This window comes from Protopterus annectens, chromosome 16.part0 (genome assembly GCF_019279795.1).
Source record: "Protopterus annectens isolate FY-2018-M chromosome 16.part0, PAN1.0, whole genome shotgun sequence".
In the NCBI taxonomy this organism is placed as follows: Eukaryota; Metazoa; Chordata; order Ceratodontiformes; family Protopteridae; genus Protopterus; species Protopterus annectens.
Window position 1 is genome coordinate 10,857,973 of NC_056750.1, and position 24,353 is coordinate 10,882,325.

Sequence of the window (24,353 nt, forward strand, 5' to 3'; positions counted from 1 at the left end):
AAACTGTGACTGTTTACCTTTACCATGCCTATGCTTTTTTAATCACCTCTTGCATCTGTGTAAGCCTCAAACCTTACCAAGATTAGCAGTCATAAGATCTGAAACAGAAAAAGCATCCCCTCTGAGTTTGCATTACTTTTCTATGTACAATGAAGATATTCATCTTAATGAAGAAATTATTTTTGGGACATCACAAAAGCTTTGACTGACAGCAGTAATATGTCACACCTTTGGATCCTTGAGGTACCCAGATGTTCAAATAGAGACAGTCTTCACTGCCACGGACATCAGTCTGAGTTACTGTTGCTTGCAGACATCGTGGTGCAAATGATGTAGCTTTCAGCACACCTGAGCAATCAAATGAAAGGTGACAGAGTTCAGATATTTAGCAAAGTAAAAGCATTAAATTACTATTATTAAGACATTAAATGCTGACTAAATATATTGTTATGGCTGATGTTTTAAAAAGGAGTAGCATGCTTAGTTAATTTGAAAAACACAATCCTGTATCTAAATAAAAATAAACACCTGACGGATCCGTGAAAGCAAAATAAAATCTAGAGATGATGACTTAGAACTCAGTGCTATATAAAAGCCTGAGTTTTAGAGGTTATATGAGCATACCATCTGTATAACAGCCATATTATTTGAGTTCCAAATAAAGAAAATAGCACATGCCATCAGAAATTAACCAATTAATCAAGCACAGTAACTTTAATGCACCAAATTTAACAAAAAGTATTATGTTTGTTCAAATGATACACAATTAAAATATAAGGCACATTTGGACCTTGGTTTGCCAGCCTTCTACTTTTATTTAAACAATTAACAAAACACAATTATACAATGACCTTCCATTAATATTCCAAAACCTGCACACTGATTGGTCAGCATGCACGTTGTAAATCAGACTTATACTAATGGAAAAAGGTCCGGTCACCCGGACTTTTTCCTTTAGTAAAAGTCTTTTTTTACAGCAACGGAAAATGCAAGATCTCTGTTGCTGTTTAGACATTGTCTCTCTATGTTAAAGGAGTTTAATATAGCGATACAGCTTTAAAAAAAGTAACGGAGATCTTCCTTTCTCCATTGCTTTTTTTTAAAGCTGTCTTGCTATGTTAAATGGGTTTAACATAGCGAGACGGCTTTAAAAAAAGCAATGGAGATTCTCCGTTGCTTTGTTTAAAGCTGTCTCACTATGTTAAACTCCTTTAACATAGCGAGACACTTTGTAAAAAGCAACGGAGATCTTGCTTTCTCCGTTGCTTCCACCCACAGCTCTGATGTACTGCGTAAGCATACACATGTGCAGTACATCAGAAATGCCGCAGAATGCCAGACAGCTGCAGAAGGGCAGTACGGAGGCATTATACAATGCCATTATTTAAGAAAAGTAAGTCTTTTTTTTCTTAAATAATGTAATTGTATAATAGCAATAACCCACTTCTGGGTGTGGGTAATGCTGGATTTACCCACGATTGTCTTTGTTTGGCCACTCGGGCTTCACCCTCGTGACCAAACCACACCAACCGTGGGTAAATCCAGCATTACCAACACCCAGGCATGGGTGATTGCTTAAGTAATCTATAGTGCTTGAGGTTGGTTTGATATCAAACCTGTAACACAGAGGGTAACAAGACAAACGTAAAATAGTACCAAGGTTAAGCCCAGAAGATATCCCCTCAGTTCTTGGATCTAAGTGATTACTTCTAATTTCCTCCCAGCAGGAGGAATATAACACCTTATAGACTTTTTTAAGTTTTTTTTTTTTTTTTTTTTCAGCTGGTTAAGTGAGCTGATGGACAAGCATCAGAAAAAAAATAACTTTTGGGGGGCCGGAGTCTAGATGGCAAACAGATAAGCAGCATTCTTTAGAGCTCCACAAAACAGTACTAGAAAACAGGAAAAAAAAATATTTTCATTAACCAGAAATAGAAAAAAATATCAAGGAGCTTAAGAACTACAACTCTGCCAAATTTCAAGAAATATTATTGAGTTTTTCCTGTCAAAGTATTCTGGAGAACAACACAGCTGTTTGGTAATGGCCAGTTTAAAAAATTCTCACTCAGAAACCACTCTGAAGAAGGAGATACAACTGATGTCTTCCTCATTACATGAACTGTCGTTGAAAATGGATAGATTCACCGATAATTTGAAAAGTCCCAAGGAAAACTGCCAAAAGCAAACAGATGTAGTAAAGAAATACTGCAGCAACAACAAAGTAAATTACTTGATATGGAGACATCACTAAATGACATAGATGGAAGACTCAAAGAAGAGGAAAATCAGACAGAATTCTTAACTGGCTACTTAATAAAGTGGATGATTTAGAGAATAGAGAGAGGAGAACTAATATAAGAATATTTGGCCTTCTAGAAAAAAACTGAGGGAGAAGACAACATCACCTTTTTGAATTCCTGGCTTCTTGACGTGCTGATTTAAAAGAAGGATTATCAAATGGAATAGAAAGAGCTCACAGAGCCATAGGAAAAGCTATACCCTCTTCACCTAATGCATCACCAAGATCAATTGTGGTAAAGTTCCTGTCCTTCTTGGATAAAGAGCTCATTTTAAAAGCAGCCTGGAGAAAAATCCCATAAAATATAAACAGAGTCAGATCAGATTTGACAATGATTATTCTGCAAAAATGTTAGAAACAAGGAAAAAACTTGGCCATTAGTGAAACTTCTCAAACAAAATAAAATAAAAGTGCAGATGGTATATCCTGCTAGAATCAGAATTTTCTATTCAAATGACTTGAGAACCTTTAACAACATTGAAGAAGCTTTCACCTTCATCAAGAATAATATTATCATCACAATTCCTGAAGAAATGGACTGGACGTTTTCCACCAACTTGAAAAGATCTCCAGAAAAAATACTTGGTCTGATGTAAGGAAAAAGAAACAAAGAACTGATTCTAAAACTACACAGTCTTCCAAATCCCTCAAAGAATCAACAAAGATATAGACTTCTGGACTTCACCTCAAAATGTATGTATTTTATCTATTATATTGCCTATTATACTCTCTTATACTTTATGCAACATATTCATCACAATTCTAGTGGTTGTGTCTGATAACGTTAAATGGTTTTATAACTTAGAGTGACTTCTAAAAATATAGTTACATCTCATTCATAGGCAGTGAGGAAAACCAGATTTAAATGTTATCTTTCACTTTAGTATAATTAGTTATATGTAAAGGAAGAACAGAAACAAGATATACACACATTTTTTTTTCTCATCTCCGTTTTTATTAATAGTATATTTAGTTCACCTCATTGTTGCATAATAGGAATTGAAAATTTTTAATCATAGTTTCTGTGGCTTACTCACTTCACTACACTTCAAATTCCCATTTTAAAAGTAACATAGATATCCATATTTTTAAATGTGGGAAAAACAGTTGAGAGTCACTATAAAGAGAGTTCCATCACTGGGCTCTGACAATGCTGTTATTGGAAACATTCTCATGCACTAGTTGAGCTTCCCTTGTCTGCTATGAAAGATTTAAGGTGGAAATCGTCAGTTAAGGAATCCCCTGCTTGTCTGTTGTTAAGGTAGCTCTTGTAGTGTGATATCAGTTGTACAAGCAGTATATTTTAAGCTCATTTAACATGGCCTTTGGATTATTAAAATCTACAAACTCTGACTTCTTTTAAATAAATAAAAGGAATAGGTGTGAAATCAGTGACAGAGTAGCTGTTTTTCATGTAGGTAACACAAAAAAGAAGAATTTACAGTAACATTGAATAACATCCAATTAAAAAAGTAATAGAAGCATTACAGACTACATTGTTACACTTGAAGTAAACATAGTCCTTTCTTACTTCTGAATTATTCCTACCTATGCTATAAGATACACTGTGCTATGGTGATCCAGTAAAATGACATGTCTGATAGTTTTGTAAGCATCTGTTACAGCGTTGCAAGTGTAAATAGGAAAATATGTGTGCGAGATGCACACATCAGCTGTAGTTGTGACATACTTCTGTGCACATAAGTAAAATTAAGACAGGTTTTAGACATATTATACTGAATACTTCATTAACCTGGTAACATAAATCATTTAATTTCAGAAGCCACAAAGGGACTTATTACCTTGTATTTATAATTCCTGCTTATTTGAATATAATCTGCACATTGCTTTATTAGATAACATAGTAAACTCTGTACTGTGCAGTGTTGTTATTTTCCTCTGCTCACACTGCCTAGGCATGTTCAATTGAATCTAACCAAATAAATTGTGAATACAGTAGATAGTAAATTACTGATCACTCTCCTCACCCTTTAGGGCTTTCTAATCTTTGATAAGTGGGGTTCAACTTTCAGTAAAGTGGCAAAGATGCTGGTAATTAGCCAAAACTCTTACACAACATGCAAGTAGTTGTTTAACTGCACTACTAAGGTGTGTGCATATGTGCTTATTTTCTATGATGAACAGTTGATTTATTCCCAGCAAATATTTAAGCCATGGTTCTATAACTCATAAAATTGGCATATCAGACAGTCTTGTGAGTGCCTGTTGATGTATTGTGGGAGTTACCTTAATGACGGGGAAATACTGGGAAACCTATAGTAAAATTGCACATAAATTAGCATAATAAAGTAGTTTAGATGTCATTCATTCTACCAAGAATTGTTTGAATTACACATTTACAGACATAGGTTCCTAAGAAACGCAAATCCTAAATGATATTCTGTATGCTACACATCTGGTTAAGGCAGAGATTTATAACATAAACTACCTTTAATCCTTCAGACATTAGTTGCATAGCTGATTATTATGCAGCTGATATTTTTACTGAATATTGACAACTGTTTAAATAATAAGGTTATCAGTTTCTTACTGAGATGGTTGGTAAAATGAGTTCACCTTGGAATTTCATCTTTATTTCTTTAAAGTAAAGGGTCCATGAGAAGATGTCTTCATGGTCGGCTTTTGCTACTGCTTCAAGTAGTAAAATAAGACCGATTTGTAAATTGTAATTCTTGATGAGAAATTCAAGTAGAACACTAATTAAATAGATATGAGATGGAGAGATTTCTTAAGGCACTGTTCAGTTTAATAGGTTTTGCATTTTTTAGAGTGTCATTACTTTTAACAATTTAATAACAGAGAAGGGAGTCTGCCTACTCTTGTATCTTGCTGTATGACACAGTCTTTCATAAACACTCTATTATAAAGGTTCTAAGGAACTGTGGCTGTGCAGAGCAGCTTCAGTAATGTTCTGTCTTGACTAGCATTTTGTTCAATATTCTGTGATGATATTCTCATAATATAAATTGATATTGTAACTATGCATTAGTATTAAGAAGTTTATAAATTGCTCACCCACATGGCCACTTATCAGGGCAAATTGCTTCTGTTTCATCATCAATGAGTGATCACTATGGTCTAATGTTGTGTTTCTTAATTTTTTTCTTTTAATTTGTCACAACTACATTCATGAGTGGACATAAAATAAACTGAATCTGGTTATGCTTTCATTTGTCTCTAATTGAAAGCATGTGAGTGATATGTAGAGATTTATTACATGTATTGTTCTCTCAAACATATTTATATTGTCATCTCTAGTGAACACAACTCTAAGGGTTCATTCTATGGACTACATAGTTTTTGTAGTATGATTCAAGTATTCTGAATAGACTTGTCCATATTTATCTTCACTTATTGATGCATTTCTAAATCTACTTCACTCAGTTATAATATATTTTTAGTATTTAGGAGAGTGTTTATCTGACATAATCATTAGTATATTGGTCATATCAGAATATTGGAGACTATTAATATGTATATATACTTCTCTCAGGCTAAAGAGAACTAATGTTAAGCAACATTTATTGTGTTATAAATGAGATTTTACTTTATGAATGTTTAAGTAGTCAATGATAGGATGATTATATTCTGAAAAAGAAGTCTAATCTAATCTAAAATTAAATTGTATTACCAAATCAATACTCAGTTCCATACATTATGTTAATTCATTATTAATAGTTATATAGAGAAAATAACTAATATTGTTAAATCTCCAAGATAAGAGAAAAGGTGTACTGGAGTTCGAAAGGGGTTAGGTTTTTTTCTTTCTTTTTTCATGAGGGAAGTTATGGTAGGCAATCTGTTAGATTTCTTCTCATCTAGCAGATTGGAAGTGTATTTCACTTCATGTACATTAGAGGGTTTACAAAAATATTTATATACTTGTTATACAAGTAATTTTGGCATTTTTCTTTTTTTTATTGGCCTGAACTAAACTCTATTTAAGTTATTTGACCAACATTAAAATATTGACTACAATGAGAATTATTAACACAGTAGTTACACATTTTACATGTGGTATGGTATTACAAAATATAATACAAAACAAACATGATGTAAAGTTAAATACTGAGAATGGACTTGACTATTTTATCCTTAAACACTAACAGTTTAAACAATCCAAGGAAAATATCTAATTTATTAAGGTATATGAAATTAAATAAAGTACAATTAGTATTTCTTCAAGAGACTCACTTCAAAACAAATTATACCTTTAGTTGGAATCCTAATGAATATAAGACCTTATCTCACTCTTCATATAAGAACAAGACTAGGAGAACTTTAATTTTATGGAAAAAATGTCACTATGCCTCAAATCATTTACAAATATGAAGATAAAGAAGGACTCCTAGCCATAGTAATAGTAAAATATAACAATAGATTCTGGACATTAGTAAATATATACTGGTTTCCAGGTATTGGGGTTGGGACAATAAGAAAACGCATGGATCTAATAACTAGAGTATATAAAGGAAATTTGATTTTGGGAGGTAACTTTAATTGTATATTGGATAAATCAGAGACCACAAGCAAAAGAAATTTACATGTAAGTTCTATAGGGAAGCTACTTAAGAAATGGGAAGAAAGTTTAAATCTAATTGATACATTTAGTTATAAGGAGAACAATTCATTATTATTTTCACACCAAGACCACAGATTTGGGACACATACAAGAATTGATAAAATCTTCATATCTCAAGAGCTAAATTCAAAAATAATAAAATTTTCCATAATCCCTTGTCCTTTTTTTCAGACCATAATTCATTAATTCTCAAAATACATACAGATTATAAGAAATTAATTTTTATGTCAAGAATTCCAGCTTACATTACAAAATTAAAACAATTTAAACCTTGGTTAGATTCAGAAGTACAATTATTTTTAGATATAAACTACACTTCTAAAATAAATGTAATTAATCTTTGGGATACCTTGAAAGCCTATCTAAATGGAAAATTTCTTTCATGGTATAAAAACAAACTAAAAGAGTGGGAATCAAAATTATGTAACAGCCAAAAACAAATTACAGATCTCACTATTAATTCATCTACTTACACACAAAATAATCATAAAAAAGCATTGGAAGACTTAAACAAAAGATATAATGAAATCCTAACTCACAAAATTAATATAGCTACAGAAAGGTTAAAACTTAGTTCCTATGCAGTATCACCCAAAAATATGCATAATTTAGCAATAAGATTAAAAAATTTTGATTGAAAATAATATTACAAGTATTATACATGAAGGAAGGAAAAAAACAAAAAGGTTTCGGATATAAATGATATACTAGATGCATTTAAACATTATTTCATGACCATTATAATTATACTTCACATATAACTAATACATCAAACTTAGACCTGAAATTAGTAAAGGTAAAGGCAATACCAGAAAAGTTAAAGTTAGACATTCAAAAACAAATATCTTTAAAAGAAATTACTCAAAAAATCAAGGAAAGTAAAAGTAATAAAACACCGGGAATTGATGGAATAATTAATGAATAGTATAAGATATTTCCATCTTCAGTAATATCATTGTTTCACAAAACTTTGAATGAAATTCTAGCACAAAATACAACTCCAATTTCATGGAGATACTCCTTAATTGCACCCATTATAAAAGAAAACAGAGACCCTTTACAGTGTAAATCTTATAGGCCAATATCTTTACTTAACAATGATTATAAAATCTTCATGTCAATATTAGTTAGAAGAATTAAAAAATCATTGGCACACATAATAAATGAGGATCAAACATGATTCATTTATAAAAGACACACATGACAATATACAAAGAATTCTAACACTCATAGATTTTCTAAACAGAAACAACCAAGAAACTAATAGTAGCTTTAGATACAGAAAAAGCCTTTGATTCGTTGAGCTGGGCTTTTCTGAATTGTTTGAATTTTCTGCTAATTTTATTATGCTAATAAAGAATATTTATAAAAACAATTTGGCTTATGTAAAACTTGGGCCATTTACCTCGAAGGCTATTGAAATAACCAAAGGCACAAAGCAGGGATGTCCGATGTCTCCCATCCTGTTTGCCTTAGGAATTGAATTATTTGCCTCATTAGTACGCCACAACTCTAATATATCAGGCATAGATGTATATAGTCAACTTAATTAAAAAATTATGTTATTTGCTGATGATGTTTTACTCACATTATCTGTCTCGGAGAAATCAGTACAAAAACTAGATGAAATAGTGTAAAGGTTTTATTATATTTCCGGCCTTAGATTTAACAAGGGAAAATCTAATTATATACATTTGAATAAAAAGAGAGAATTTAACTAACTACAAATTGTGTGATAGGATAACAAGTTCCCATAATAAAATATTTAGGAATAACACTATGCGATAACCTGGAATCTACGTTAGCCATAAATTATAGCAACAGAATTAATAAAATAAAAATGTTAATAGTAAGCTGGAATAAAATGTTCTTGAGATTTAAAGACAGATTACAAATTATAAAAATGACAATACTTCCAAAAATGTATTACATTGCACAAGCTATTCCTATAGTACCTAACAAGAAAATCTTGAAAGAAAGAAATACAATTCTATTAAACTTTCTTTGCTATCCAAAAAGAAATAGAATAGCCTATACACATCATATTAGACCTTGGGAAATGGGTGGAATTAAACTTCCAGATCTAGAATCATACATAAACGCTTCCATATTAAGAACTATCATTAATTGGATAGATCCTAATTATTCTCTTCAACATGGAAAACATTACACACTATTATTTTTCTAAATGAAAATAAAATAATTAAAAATTGTATATTAAGTGAACAAAATAATAGGATGTGGCACATATTGACTGTTAATATTCAATATAATATGACAAAACCAGCAAACTAAAATTATATAAATACTATTTACAATTTATTCAGAAGATTTATATATGCTAACACGGATATTAAGATTTGGCTAGACTTGATAATACCCTTTAGCTCTACAAAGAATTTCTTCAACAAAATTCATAATGTTATTTTAACTAGATGGGGGGGGGTTTCACTTGTTAGCATCATTGTATAGAGCATCAAGTAGTATTAGACATTCAACAAATTCAGAATAAATATGACATTCCATCAACAGATTGGTTAATACTACAAAGCATATTATCATATGTTAAGGATCTTAATAGTAACATTATTAATTCTCCTTATAAAACTAGTCCAAATTTGATAAGTCTAATATCTGAAGTTATTTACAATTATAATTGGATGAATCTAATTTCAAAATTATACAAAATATTGATAACATATAAAACTAAGGATGTCACACTAATCTGTCAATTGAGAGTAAAACAAATCTTGTATGTTCTGTTAACCTAACATTTAATTTACAAGTATGGAAATATTTACATGGAAATATATTCACAGGGCATTTATTACACCTGATAAACTAGCCAAATTCAATTCACTTGATAAATCAGTTTGTTGGAGATGTTCTTTAAGCTGTAAAGCTGATTGGTCTCAAATATTTTTTGGTTATGTTAATATAAAAAAATTCTAGGAAGAAATTACTATTTTTCTCCAAGCTATATTCACAGATACCTTTATTTTAACCAAATCTTTAGTCCTCTTAAATGTTAATGATACTATTGGAATGAATAAAGAGATCTATACCTACTTTGGTCCATACTAGCTGTGGCAAGGAAATGTATAACTAGAAGGTGGAAGTCTTCACAAGAACCTACTCTGGAAGAATTCTTGAGATTAATGGAAGAAACAGTGACATTAGAAATCAAGGTGAAGGAATCGAGAATTTCACCTAAAACATGGACAAACAATCCTTGGGAAAAATTTTAACTCTTATTAAGACATTAAAAATGAACCCTAAATAATTAATGTGTAACTTTATACTTTATTAATTGAATATTATAAATTTTTGTTATTAATTTCATATATTTTATTAATTTTCCCTCCTTTGTTCAGGTCAATTGTACATAGTGTGTATAAAGGTTTATAATACTTGTTTATTGATGATTGTATTGTTAAACATTATATTATTTGGATAGAAAAAAATAACTTTTAAAAAACTTCAACAAGTCATCGTATTCATCCTACTAGAATGAGATTAGACACATTCACTTAGTTCTAAGAACTAAGGTGATATCTTCTGGGCTTAAACCTTGGTACTATTTTTTTTGTTTAAAACAAAATTGCTAGATTTTCAGTTTTAAAGTCAGGAATTAAATGTTCAGGTAAACAGCTGCTCAGCTGAATATTTAAATACATTCTGGTATTGCCTTAAAGCAGTGGACATCTAAGGGGTAAATCACTGTTCATGCCCCAGAAGGACAATATTTACAATCTGAAATGAAATGGTGCCTCTCCATTCTACATGCCTTAGTGGCCTCCGTATCCATCTCAGTCAGACTCATCTACTACACAAAAGGCATTTTAAAAGTCTGCATCTGAGCTATGGTTTTCCTTGAAAAGCATAGTAGCTGGGCTAGCAGACAACACATTCCTAATATTCCTGGAATGCTTCAGCAACCATGCACTTACCTTCCTCTTTGTTTATCCAGTGTAAAACATGTTCCTGAATTCGCTTAATAAATCCTGCTTTCAACTTCAGTGCTGTTGTCAAGCCTTCCTTCAGTGCTAGCTGGTTTGTTATTTGGTTCTTGCAGTTTGCGAGCACTTGCCCTGATATATGATTTTTGGTTCCAGTGTAAAACATATTACAAAGGCAAGTTAGGGCATAGATGACATGATAAATTTGACAGGTCTACAGAGGTGTGGTAAGGATTCCAGGGTAGGGCAGGGATACCGAGGTGTGCCAGGGATACCTAGGTGTGGCAGGATTACCAAGGTGTGGTAAGGATACTGAGGTAGGCAAGGGTTACCAAGGTGTGACAGGGATACCAAGGTGTGGCAGGGATACTGAGGTATGGCAAGGATACAGTGGTGTGGCAGGGATACTGAGGTATGTCAGGGATACTGAAGTGTGGCAGGTATACCGAGGTGTGGCAGGGATACTGAGGTGTGGTCCCAAACCTAACCCTGGTAATCATGAGTTCTTAGTCTGCTATGGCATACTGGCCGAAACAGTAGTCTGCAGAGGAGGAAGTACCTGTTCCACACATCAGTAGTGTAGGTAGGGTGGAGCAAGACGGGCAACTGCCCCAGGCACAAAGCGTTGGGGGGGTATGCTCAGCCAATCCCAATCTCTCTTTTATGCTTTTAAAAGATAGTATTGCATTTGCAGTCAAAGCTGAGCACTGTAGTGCTCCATGTGTGTTCTAAACTGTAGCAGCTGCTTGCTACATTGCATACCTCTCAACGGTCCAGATTTTTGCAGAATATCTAGATTTTTGCCTCCTATTTTTGGTCTGTGTCTCATAAAATTTGTCATTTTCTGGCAAATCACTGAGGATTAAAATAAATAAATAAAGACATAGTGTACATTTGAGTTTCAGATTTTATATCTGCAGTGGTGCAACAGTTAGGATTGTCGCCTCACACCAAGAAACTCTCCAGTTCAATTCTCGGCTGGGATGCCTTCTGTGCAGAGTCTGCACGTCCTCCTTGCAGTCACATGAGTTTCCTCCCACACTCCAAAGACATGCATAAGTAGATAGGACACTATAAATTGGCCATAGGTGTGAGCGTGTGTGCAAATGAGTGATACGGATGAATTACCACAGTGGGGCTAGCCACCCGGCATTGGTTAAACCTTGGCTTGAGATGATTGTTACTGTTGAAAGTGACACCCAACCTCATGTGTAAAATGGGAAAAAGGGATTGAGGATGGATGGATCCTTCAGAAAATGCATGTTAATACAAATCCTTTTATTCTAGCAACTTTCTAAGTTTATAAAAGCAATATTTAAAATCTGTCCCTATTTTTTGGCCTTTCTCCCACCATTATTTGAAGCTTTGTCCACATTTCTTGCTGTAAGAGATTGGGAGGTATGTTACATTTCAGCAAGCAGTTTGCTGCAGTTTAAGAGTAAAAAACATATTTTTTAACTAAAACCTGAGCACTGTGGTGTTCCTTGCAGGAAGGGTGCAAACTGTATCAATTGCTTGCTATATTTGTAGAAAGTAGTTTGCTACAGTTTTAAAAGAAAAAATGTTTTATTTTTTTAAACTAAAATATGAGTGCCATAACACTCTGTGCAGGCTGGGTATAAACTGTAGCAACTGTTTGCTACATTTATAGCAACCAGTTTACTACAGTTTTAAAATATTTTTTTAACTAAAACATGAGCACAGTAGTGTTCCATGCAGGCAGTGTATGCAACTGCTTTCTACATTTGTAGCAAGCATTTTGCTACAGTTTAAAAAGATTTTTTTAAAACTAAAACATGAGAGCCATAGCACTCCACTCCATGCAGACAGGGTATAAAATGTAGCAACTGTTTGCTGCATTTCTAACAAACAATTTGCCAGAGTTTAAAATAATATTTTTGCTATAAAATATTTTGAAGGGAAGTTAGAGGCAAGGCATAGAAACAGGACCTGAATGGCTGGGGCAGGAGGGGTGGCATGTTGTACATCTGACCATCTTGTTGTGTGCCAGTAGAAGGAACAGCCTTTTATTTATTTATTTATTTTGCTTGTCAATGAAAGAGCTGGGGGAGAGGCATAGATCTAGCTGTATTAAGCTGATTACTTACAATGTAGCGATTGGCTTATTACAGTGAAGTGTTATTGTTTTTTTCCTGTGCTGTATTGTTAAACCAGCTATGCTTCTGCCACCCATATTAGCCTCACTACTTTCAAGCATGTGCACATTTTTTACAAGTACTTAGCAACAGTACTAGGCAAGTGATCACAGGAACCATCATTTGGCGAGCCATATACACCTTGAACCAGACATGCTTAAAGTACTTAATAGTGCCCAACTCGCAAATCAAGCAGGATGACTCTGTATCTATCCATTCATTTCTTATTTGCAGTAATTATGCTCTCATCACATAAAGTAGGCTTTCTGATTCTACAGTGTGTAGTTTTGACTGTAGTTTCTTTACTCAGACTATATTTATTATACATTCATAGGTTCATAGGAGGTTACTAGGCTATTGGCCCTAGGGCCTTTGTAAGCCTAGCCATGTTATACCCTTGTTCCCTTATTGACCAGGTTGTATGGTCTATATTTGCAGCACAGTCTATGATCAGCACTGACTGCCCTTATCCAAGAGGGACACAGGTGACACCTCTGGGGTAAATTTATGGTCTCCCATCCAGTTGTCTAAGTTACACTTAAATGGGGTCACTGAGGAGCTCTGTTTTACATGAACTGGGAGCTTGTTCCAGAGGAGTAGCAATCCCTGGGAGACATATCCGTCTCTCTAACATGTCCTGTTAGTATTGCAGGCTAGATAAAGATCCCTAGAGTGAGTGAATCTTGTCCCATTTGACTATTGGATGTGCAGCATTTCCAATAGGGCAGGGTCTGAGACTGCTCTGTAGGCTAGACACAAGTTGTCTGTTAGCAGCCTATAAGATACAGAGTACAGTGACAGGGACTTCAGTCTGTCCATGTAGGTCATGTATTGGAGGCCCTGAATTTTCTTGGTGAGAAACGTATGAGGTCTCTCCAGCTGCTGCAGGTGTCTGGTGAGGTACATACAGAAGGGAGCATTGTACTCAATTAGTGGTCTGATGAGGGATGAGTACAGCAGTCATAACATCCTTAGCTCTAGCTGCGATGCCCTGCATGTTTATAAAACTGGTGTGTGTAAGCAGCATGTAGTAGGCAGGCATGATGTTCTTCATGTTTCACTGTTGCAGTCATCACATTTGGGTTATCTGCCTGCAGGTAGTAGTCCTCAGCCAGCCTGAATACCAGAGTCTTCGGATTCCTGTGTCAGATGCTGTCTCTTCTTCCATGACATCAGGTCGTCAGGTTTATAAAACATGCAGCTGATGCCATTACATCAGTCTTTCTCGCCATGCGGTGCCCGAAGCAAAAGCAGTTCACAAATCCTGGTCTGCAGACTCCTGAAATTTTCATTTTTGAGTTTCAGATCCGAAGTCTTCAAAAAAGATAAGTACCCCATTGGGGATCCTTTTTCTTGCTTCAACCGATGTCAGTAAAAGTTAACAATTGTCTTGCCTGTGGAAAGCAAAGACCTCATAAAGATTTTCATTCGTACTGCATCCCCTGTTTAGGCCCAGATCACGACGTCCCTCGCTGCCTGTTTTGTGCCTTGTTCAACCCCAAACTATTCATTGGCGGGCTATCTTTGTAGCAAATTACTTTTGTACTCGGTATCAGTACTCCGAAATGGCTTTGTTAAGCCATCCAACTACCAGTCTTCTGAAAAAACGTAAGGATAAAGACATAGACAGACCGCATAGGTCCAAAACTGCCAACGACGCTTCCATTAAGCTAGTCGCCAGTCCGCCGGTACTCAGTGAGGCGTTTTCGCAGCCCTTGATACCCGCTACTTCAGATTTGCAGGCCTCTCCGGAGACCCATTTGGAGTCTGGTATGCTGCGAGATGCTTCTTCGACTATGGAACCTGCGGATGTCTCTACCTTGGATGGGTCCAGAACCGCTGTGCAGGCACTGACTTCTGAGGGTGTTTTCAGGCCTACAGATTTGCATTTTAAACCAACGCCATTATCTTCATCCAGGCCTAAAACTCACACCACACCTAGAAAACCAAAGACCAAACCCCAGGCCCAGGCCCATATGCCTAAAAAACAAATTCTTAGAATAGCTGAAGATCTTATTACTTTAGTTAGGGGAAGCCAGCCTTCCCCCTCTAAGAGACCTAGAACTGATTTTCCTTCTGATTCTTCTGATCAGGAATCTGATATTTCTGCTCCTTCTGATTACCAAGATTTGCCCTTATCTACCTATGAGGATTCCAATGCAGAGGATTCCATTCCCTCTGCTTCCCCTCCAGAGGATTTTTCTTTTGGTGAAACCTTGCACACTCTTAGGAAACATTTCCCCTGGGAAAGCCAGGATTACTCTGACTCCAAAAAGAGACTTAGGGAATTCTTACTCCTTCCTCAACACAGTCCTCTAGCTATTCCTCCTGTACTGGACATTGTAGATGATGCTTTCTTGGAATCTAGCCTTTCCCCAGACACTTTATCTCCAGCTCCCAGAAAACCTGACAGGTATTAGAGAGTACCTGACTCTTACATGTTCCTCTTCAAGAATCCTACTGCGGATCCAGAGACCATTTCCCAATGTCCAAAAGGCATTAAGGCTACTGCTGCCAAAAATCCTACCCCTTCTGATAGAGATTCTAGAGCCTTGGACAGATGGGGTAAGAAGGTATACACTTCTGTTACTTTGGCCATTAGGGCTTTAAATTGCCAGTTTCATATGTCAAAGTATCAGCAGCATATTATGGGACTAATTAAACAAAAAATGATGTTGATTGCTGACTGGGCTGAACACAAAGAATTCAGGATTTATTGCATTCTGCAGAACAAGTTGGTAAACATACTTTGCAATGTGGTTTTGACACTTTAGAAGCATCTTGCAGTGCTGCTGTCACTGGGTCTGTTCTTAGAAGGCATGCTTGGCTTAAGGAGCAAAACTTGCCAGATCATGGTAAAGCTAAATTACTGGATGCTCCCTTAAACCAAGACTGCCTTTTTGGCAACAAAGCAGAAGTCCTCAAAAAGATGGAGGAAAAAGCTAAATCTATGCAAACTGTTTAAAGATTTTCTACAGGTACAGCCTCCCAGATTTAGTAGGCATTGGCCAGCAAAGAACTGGTCCTTTCCAGTCTCTTCCAGGCCTTCTCAGTCCAAACCCAGGAACAACAGACCACCTAGGTTACAGGCTCAGGCTGAGCAGTGGGGGGCTCCCACTTCCAAAGCAGGAAGTAGTAAGCCACCCCCTTGTGGAAAAATGTCACAATGACTTAACCTTAACACTTCCAAGCCCTGCTCAACTGCCTGCTTCCTTAGGAGGAAAGCACGCCCTGCATGCAAAAAAAACTGAGAACTAATTACCCAGGACAAATGGGTTTTGAACATAGTTTCACAAGTATACAGATTCCACTTCCACACACTACCAACCCAAATTGGTTGGCAAGACCTACCCCCAAATCAGTGGGCATAGGCCAACAGCAGGTTCTCTCTCTTCTAAGTATCAGGGCTATTCAACCTGTCTCAGCAGAGCAAAGGGGACAAGGTTTTTATTCAAGGCTTTTCCTGGTACCCAGAAAAGATAGCTCCTGGTGTCCTTTCCTGGACCTCTCTATTCTAAACACCTTTCTAGTAATCTCAAAACTCAAAATGCTAAGACTTCAACAGCTTCTTCCTATGCTAGGCAAAGATGTCTGTCTGGCAACCTTAGACTTAAAGGAAGCTTACCTGCACATTCCAGTAAGGGAATCTTGCAGGAAATACCTACGCTTCAGGGCAGGCTCTATGCACTATCAGTTCTGTGCACTTCTCTTTGGCTTATCTACTGTGCCCAGGGTATTCAGAAAGTGTCTAGCTCCAGCCATTGCATTTTGCAGGCAGAGAAATGTTCAAATATACCCATACTTAGATGATTGTCTTATTCAGGCAGAAAGCCAGGACTTGCTATTATAACATCTGGCATTTGTAAAGAAACTTCTAATCTCTCTGGGGTGCACCATAAATGAAAAGAAATCTAACCTAGTACCCTGCCAACAGATTGTATTCCTGGGAGCAAGCTAGAACACAGCTTCCCAGATGGCTTTCCTCACTCCAGAGAAACAGGTTTATTTGACAACCTACTTCAAACTATTGCCCACAAAATGCCAGCTATCTGCAAGGAAAATTCTGCAGGCCCTGGGGTTCATGGCCTCTTGCATTCTACTTATTCCATATGCAAGACTGCATATGAGGAAACTACAATGGTATCTAAAAAGCCTATGGTGTCAACATTCTCAGGACCTGGAATCAGTGATTCCTATCATTCCTTGTATAAAGACAGAGTTCCTTTGATGGGCAGAGGCCTGCTACCACAGCAAGGGGCTCCCTTTCACTCTATCCCTGACGCCCATACCCTAACAACAGATGCATCAGACTATGCACGAGGGGGGCTCACTTGGTAGGGCAGTGCATTCAGGGCAAATGGAACCCGAGACAGATGCACCTGCATAGCAACCAAAAAGAAATGTTAGCTGTACAGAATTCCCTGACAGCCTTCAAAGACCGCATTCTTCCAGGACAACTATTGGTAAAGACAGACAACACCACAGTTATGTGGTACATAAACAAGCAGGGGAATCCACATGTACTCTCTCTGCAGACTAGCCATGGCTCTGTGGAACACAGCCTTGAGCTACCAATTGCACCTACAAGCTCAATTCCTGCTAGGCAAGCTAAAATCACTGGCAGAAGACTTAAGCAGAAATCTCATGGACCCACATGAATGGAGAATAGAACCAAAGATATTCAACCTCTTGAGGACCAAATGGGGGACTCCAGAGGTAGACCTGTTTGCCTCCCCTCAGAACTACCAGTTGGACAAATTCTGTACAAGGACTCCTGACAGTCAAGCTTGGAAAGTGGATGCCCTGTCCTTTACCTGGGAAAGCCTCTCGGTTTATGCCTTCCCCCCTCTGCCTCTCGTCTCAAAGGTTCTGCTAAAGATCAAACAGGCAAGCCAAGGACAATACTGATTGCACCAGACTGGTCACGCCAGCACCGGTACCCCCTCTTGCACAGTATGACACTGCTGGAACCATGGCACCTGCCTCAGACCCCCTCCCTGCTGTACCAGCAGGCGGGCCAGATTCTGCACCCTCAGCTTCAAACCCTGAACCTTGCAGCCTGGCCAATTCCTTGAGCTCCCCAATAGCATCCCTCAGTAAGCAGGTGCTAGTTGTCATTCTGGAGGCAAGGAGGCCTAGTAATAGAAAATCCTATGTTGAAAAGTGGAAAAGATACTGTTCCTGGAGTCAGACTCAGGGGATGGGCACAACGGTGCCCAGCTTACCTCATATTCTTCAGTACTTAACAGAAATGCTCCACAAGGGCCTATCCTTCTCGTCAATTAAAATTCATGCCTCTGCCATTTCAGCACAATATAATACTGAGCCACCCCTCTTCTCTCACCCCCTGCTAAAATAATTCCTTAGAGGGGCCAAAATTTTAAGACCCCCCAGGAGGGCCCTCACTCCAGCCTGGGACCTTAACTTTGTATTGGAAAAGCTCACCCCCCTTGAGCCAGCTGCAACAGCAGAGCTAAAATTCCTTTCTTGAAAAACAGCCTTCCTTCTGGCCATCACTTCAGCAAGAAGAGTGTCTGAATTACAGGCCCTCATGGCAGTGGAGCCCTTCATTATCTTCCATGCAGACAGGGTTTCCCTCAGGACCAATCCTTCCTTTATGACCAAGATGGTGTCTAGTGTGGCCCTAAATCAGTCCATTCATTTGCCTTCTTTTTCCCTAATTCACAAAACAAAGGGGAACGAATACTGCACTCTCTGGATGTGCACAGACAACTTAGATTTTATTTGGACAGGACTAAGCCTCTCAGAAAATCTGAACAGCTACTAGTTGGCTTTGCTTCAGGGGCAGAGGGGAAGGCCATTTCAAAGCAAACCATTTCCAAATGGATAGCCCATTGCATTAATTTCTGCTACAAACACCATGGAAAACCTACCCCACAGGGGATAAGATCACATTCCATCAGGGCTGCATCTACCTCTGCAGCCTTTCTCAGAGGAGTCCCTACCAGGGACAACCTAGAAGCTGCTACCCGGAGCTCTGTACATACTTTCACCAAGCATTACCACATGCCTGTTGTTGTTGTTGTTGTCTTTCAGCTTTTCTTGGTTAGGGGTCGCCACACGGAACTCCGGTCCGCTAATGTTTGGCAGTAGATTTTCATGAATGCCGAGGTGCCAGCTCAACATTCAACCTTCAATGAAGGCACACCCATATACACATGTCTTTCGAATGCCCACCCAACCACGGGGAGGAAATGCAGACTCCACACAGAAGGCACTCCCCACACTCCAGCCGAGAATCGAACGGGAGAACCTCTTGCTGTGAGGCAACAATGCTATCGCTGCACCACCGCAGAAGTCATTACCACATGTCTATTTTTTCTAAATCCAGAGCTGGTTTTGCCACTGCAGTCTTGCAGGGCTTAATAGCTGGTCCTAATGCTCCTTAACTTCCTCCTCCCTTCCTTAGCTTTGGGTATCAACCCAAATGTGATGACTGCAACAGTGAAACATGAAGAACATAGTACAGTTGTGTACACTTACCATAAATGTAGATGTTCGAGTGTATTCACTGCTGCAGTCCTGGTTACCCGCCCTCCAGCCCCCTGACTTCTCTTGGCTCTACCTTTCCTTCTTGTTTGGTATATTCAAGTTTTTCTGGTGTATTTGCTTTTTGATGGAAGTGTACCATAACATATAATTGCTTCCCATTGTGGGGACACTTGACATCTGGGGCAAGAAAAACTGATGTAATGGCATCGGCTGCATGTTTTATACCCCTGACAACTTGATGTTGTGGAAGAAGAGAAAGCATCCAATGCAGGAATATGAAGACTCTGGTATTCAGGCCGGCTGAGGGCTACCTACAGGCAGATAATGTGATGACTGCGACAGTGAATACACTCGAACATCTACATTTATGGTAAGTGTACACAACTGTACTTTTCCCATATTCTGTAGTAGATTTAAGCACATAAAGTGGCACAGACTGCCGCAAAATCAGTCAGACAATAAATCATGCAATACAGCAATGCATCTATATCCAAATAAGAAGTAGCAAAACAGAAATGGAACAAAAAAGACATAATAAAGTGCATAATGCTTGGCATACAGTGCAATAATAAAGATATAACACCAATAAATAGTTGTCTATAATGGGATGATCATTCTTAGGAGGAAAACTAGGAGTATGTGAATCACCACAGTGATAGAGTCTACAGTAAACTGTGTCTGTGTTATACATGGACTCAGTGCTGGAATGAAAAACGCTCAATGAACTTAATGGACTTCTCAGTGAGACAGAAGCTCGCCTGTATGTGGAATCAGGTACTGCAGGCAGTATATAGTAGGAAGTCAGACTGCCTGAAGTACTAAATTCCACATACAGATGGAGCTGTACTGCATGTTTCTGCTGATAGGGTGAAGAGCCTGGAATCAAAAAAATGCATTGTTTATTCTAGTGTGAAATCCTGAACTGTGCCCTCAGCTCCTGGATCATCTGTTTTATTAAAAAAAAAAAGAACATGAGCAGCTGTCAATAAATTCAGTGTGTGTGTGTGTGTGTGTGTGTGTGTGTGTGTGTGTGTGTGTGTGTGTGTGTGCATACATGCATGCATGTGTGTGAATGATCATTACTGCTTGTTTGCTAGTGTGTGCATTTGCAAGTATATGCTTGCAATATACATGCATGTGTGCAGGAGCTGTCAATAACTTCAGAGTGTGAGTGTGTGTCTGTGTGTGTGCATGACTGGGTGTGTACATGTATGCTTGTGTGCAAGTGTTCATTACTGCTGGCATGCAAATGTGTGCAACTGTGAGTATATGCTTGCAAGTATGCATGCATGTGTGAGTGATTGAGAATGTGCATGTATGCACATGTGCAAGTCTGAGTACTCAAGTATTGCTTAGATGTCAGGATCTGGGATCCATGTGTCAGTGCATACAAAATAAACTAAACAGTGAAGTATCAAAGATGTGACTTTTTTTCATCCCTCCCCCCCCCCCCCCAGGTGAATGAGAATTCCTTGAAAGACTTGCGTGCAATAACCAAGTCATGCTATAATATGTAGAAGATCACTTACGGGGAAGATCTCCCATGTCTGTTGACGGTAAGGAGGAATTTCTTGTTATCGCCCCAGCTAGATGCTCCATGCATTAAAGGCCTATCCCTACTCACACAAAGGAGAACATTAAAGAGAACTGAAACCTTTTCTTTAGAAAGAGCAAGAATGTGCTTTCAGTTCACTGAAGGTTCAAGTAGTCTTTCCAGGCCTTCGGATGGCAGACTATGTACTTATTTATTTATGTATTTATTTGTTTATATATTTTTATTTGTCTTTTGATAACCAGGAAAGTCCAACTGAGTCTATGACCTTTTTAACAGAAGCTCAGTGAGGAAAGCTCCACAACAGATTCAAAAACAAGTAAATAGTAGTTGACTAATTATATACAAGGGGAGAAACAGAAGCCTAGCCAGTTCAATTAGTGCCCTGGGTCGGTGCTATGAACTAGCGCCCACCTCCCCCTGCTCTTCAAGTGAAGAGCAAAAAAAAAGCACTTCACTGTAACAAACTACATGTGATCAGATTATTACAGGTTAGATCTACGCACCCCCCCCCCCCCCCCCAGCAAAAAAAGAAAAACAAATGGATGTTCCTTCTACTTGGCACACCAACTAAATGGCCAGATGCATGATATGCCGACCCTGCCTCCAGCCCCAGCCATTCAGGTCCCATTTCTGTGCCCTGCCCCCAACCTTCCTATAACATATTTTATTAAGACAAAAAAAAAGCATTTCTTCTTTTAAGAACTTTATGCCTGCCTGCACAGAGCACTTCAGCATGCATGTTTTAGTTTAAATAAAACATTTATTTTTAAACTGTAGAAAACTGCTTGCTACAAATGTAACATACAGTTGCTACAGTTTATATCCTGCCTGCACAGAACACTACAATGCTCATGTTTTACTTAAAACAAAATCTTTTTAAACTATAGCAAACTGCTTGCTACAAATGTAGCAGCAGCTACAGTTTATACCCTGCCTGCAGAGAGCACTACAGGTCTTATTCTAAAAAGTAACCAAATAATGCCAGAAAAAATCATATAAGTGTGTGTGTGTGTGTGTGTGTGTGTGTGTGTGTGTGTGTGTGTGAGTGTGTGTGTGTGTGTGTGTGTGTGTGTGTGTGTGTGTGTGTGTGTGTGTGTGTGTGTGTGTGTGTGTGTGTGTGTGTGTGTGTTTGCACTCTTGTGATTTAGTCTCTGCATAACTCAGCAGTTATACAGAAACTGGGGGAATGATACCTCTAACTACCTGTTTTTACATCTCAGACTTTTGTCATCCCTGATTTTATGTTAAATTACTGACAATTACAAGCAGGTCAGTAATGCCAGATATTTCATATTGCTTATTGATTAGTAAATGCATGTACATGCAAGACCTGTTGTTCTATTAACGTTTTAAGCGAATTAGAATAATATTAAAAATTGTTTCAGATTTTGTTCTCTGTTATTTTCGGCTATGTTCACAATTCTTCTACTAAGAAGTTGAAAGTTGTACAGAGAGCCATACCTCTCGATTCTGTAAAACATCTCAGATTTTGTCTCGTATTATTTTGCAGTACTCCTGATTTTCTGGGAAATCACTGAGGATTGCTAACAAGTTAGAAAACTGCATAATGCTGGCAGTTGGGACAGTGGATTAAAGTTGTATTTCTTGTGGTACAAGGTTTGATTCCCTCAGCCCTAATCTGCCTGCTTTCAGACATTGCTCCATGACCACACAGTACTAAAATTGTCCATAACTTTTCCCCTCCCCATTTTTTCTGGCAATGTACAGAATTCTTGAGCAAAGAAGCTGAGAGATATGCAGGGACCACCTTCCTAATTTCGAACATGCTAAAAGTAAATTAAAAAATAAATGATAAATATTCTGCTGTCAACAGTGTCTACTGACACTGCCCACAGATTATCTGATTTCCTGCCACAGTTAAAAAAATACAAAAGGAAAACCATCCCTGAAGACCCACAATTATACAATTCTTGGGAGTCTCTAGTCTCATTACCACTTAATTGGAGTTTGCTAGAAAATACTGCAATCAGTTACTAAAGGCAACAAACTGTATGTCATATAGACTACACAGTTCTTGGTTGTCTCTAGTCATTGTAATAGGACACTTGAGACTGCTGACTCAGCACTGTGATAGGTTGCTAAGTGCCACCAATCACACAAGCTCAGATTGCATAGTAACTAGACACGAGTTGGCTGCCATGTCTTATTACTACAATGTGCAAAAAATGAAATTGATGGCCACTGCACATTTATAGAGTCTATATAGTATACAAATCAGAGTTAGTGCTTGTCAAAACCTACCATCATAGGACACCTCCTGCCTCCAGGATGTAAAAAAACTTGTCAAGGTCAGGATTAATTAAAGGAAATTATTTCAGCTTAAAGGTTTACTTTATAGCATGCACACATATCACTCTTTTTTTTATGTCACTTATTCCAAAACTGAGTAATAAAGTTGTCCCTCCAGCAAGTCTTACTTGAATGTTGATGAAGATTCACATTTTTAGTCTGAGTGCTTGTGGAACCAGTTGTTTTGTGGAAGTGTAGGAGATAAAGGAATGTGGAGTCATTAATAACACAGACTGGTAGACATACAGCACAGGAGTCCATATGAGACAATATAGGGACAGAGTTTCAAACTTGTCTTGGAAACTAGGGGTCTGTAGTATAGTGGTCTTTTTAGATATGAATCTTTGGGACCTTTGCAGCTATGTGATATGCTTAGATGAATATAAAAAGGAGCATTATATTTTATAATTGCTCTGATCAGGGTAGATTACAGAAGAAAGATAACTTCTTTGGACTTGCAGGATATACCTCTACTTAATACCAGGACTAGCCAGAAATATTTTCTGACTACCATTGCTATATGGCGATCGACAGATAGGAAGCTGGCTACAAGGATGCCAACATCTCTGATGACCGTAGGATTCGGGAGTGGGTTGCTATCTATAATGTAAGCTGTTGACATGTTTTATTTACCTAAGGTGACAATGCTGTACCTCTGTGCATTTACCTTAAGCCTTTTTCCTAATACACTATTAATTTGTATGGTTTTGTCTTTGCTGGTATCAGCTGCTGATATGACAGCACTCACCTTGCAGTCATTGGCATATTTATTTAGATTAAGTCTGGTTCAGTGGTTTGGAGACCCAATAAGTAAAGAGAAGGGATCCCAGTACTGAGCCCCAAGGAATGCCACTAACCATCTTTTTGCTTTCTGATGTGGTGCCTGCTACTTTTACTATGTGGGTTATATCTATCTGCCATTTTACTATCTGCCTTTCAACATAAAGAGTTATGTTCG

The 24,353-nt window shown here is 37.5% G+C and overlaps 1 protein-coding gene across 1 annotated transcript in view; it reads right to left on the minus strand.

Moving 5' to 3' along the window:
* The window catches only part of LOC122791049 (bile salt-activated lipase-like), a 299,760-nt gene that overhangs the window by 254,038 nt on the left and 21,369 nt on the right, over window positions 1-24,353 (minus strand). Inside the window, exon 3 of the mRNA XM_044058827.1 lies at window positions 229-348. Coding sequence (XP_043914762.1) covers window positions 229-348 — 120 coding nt within the window. The remainder of the gene's footprint in view (window positions 1-228; window positions 349-24,353) is intronic.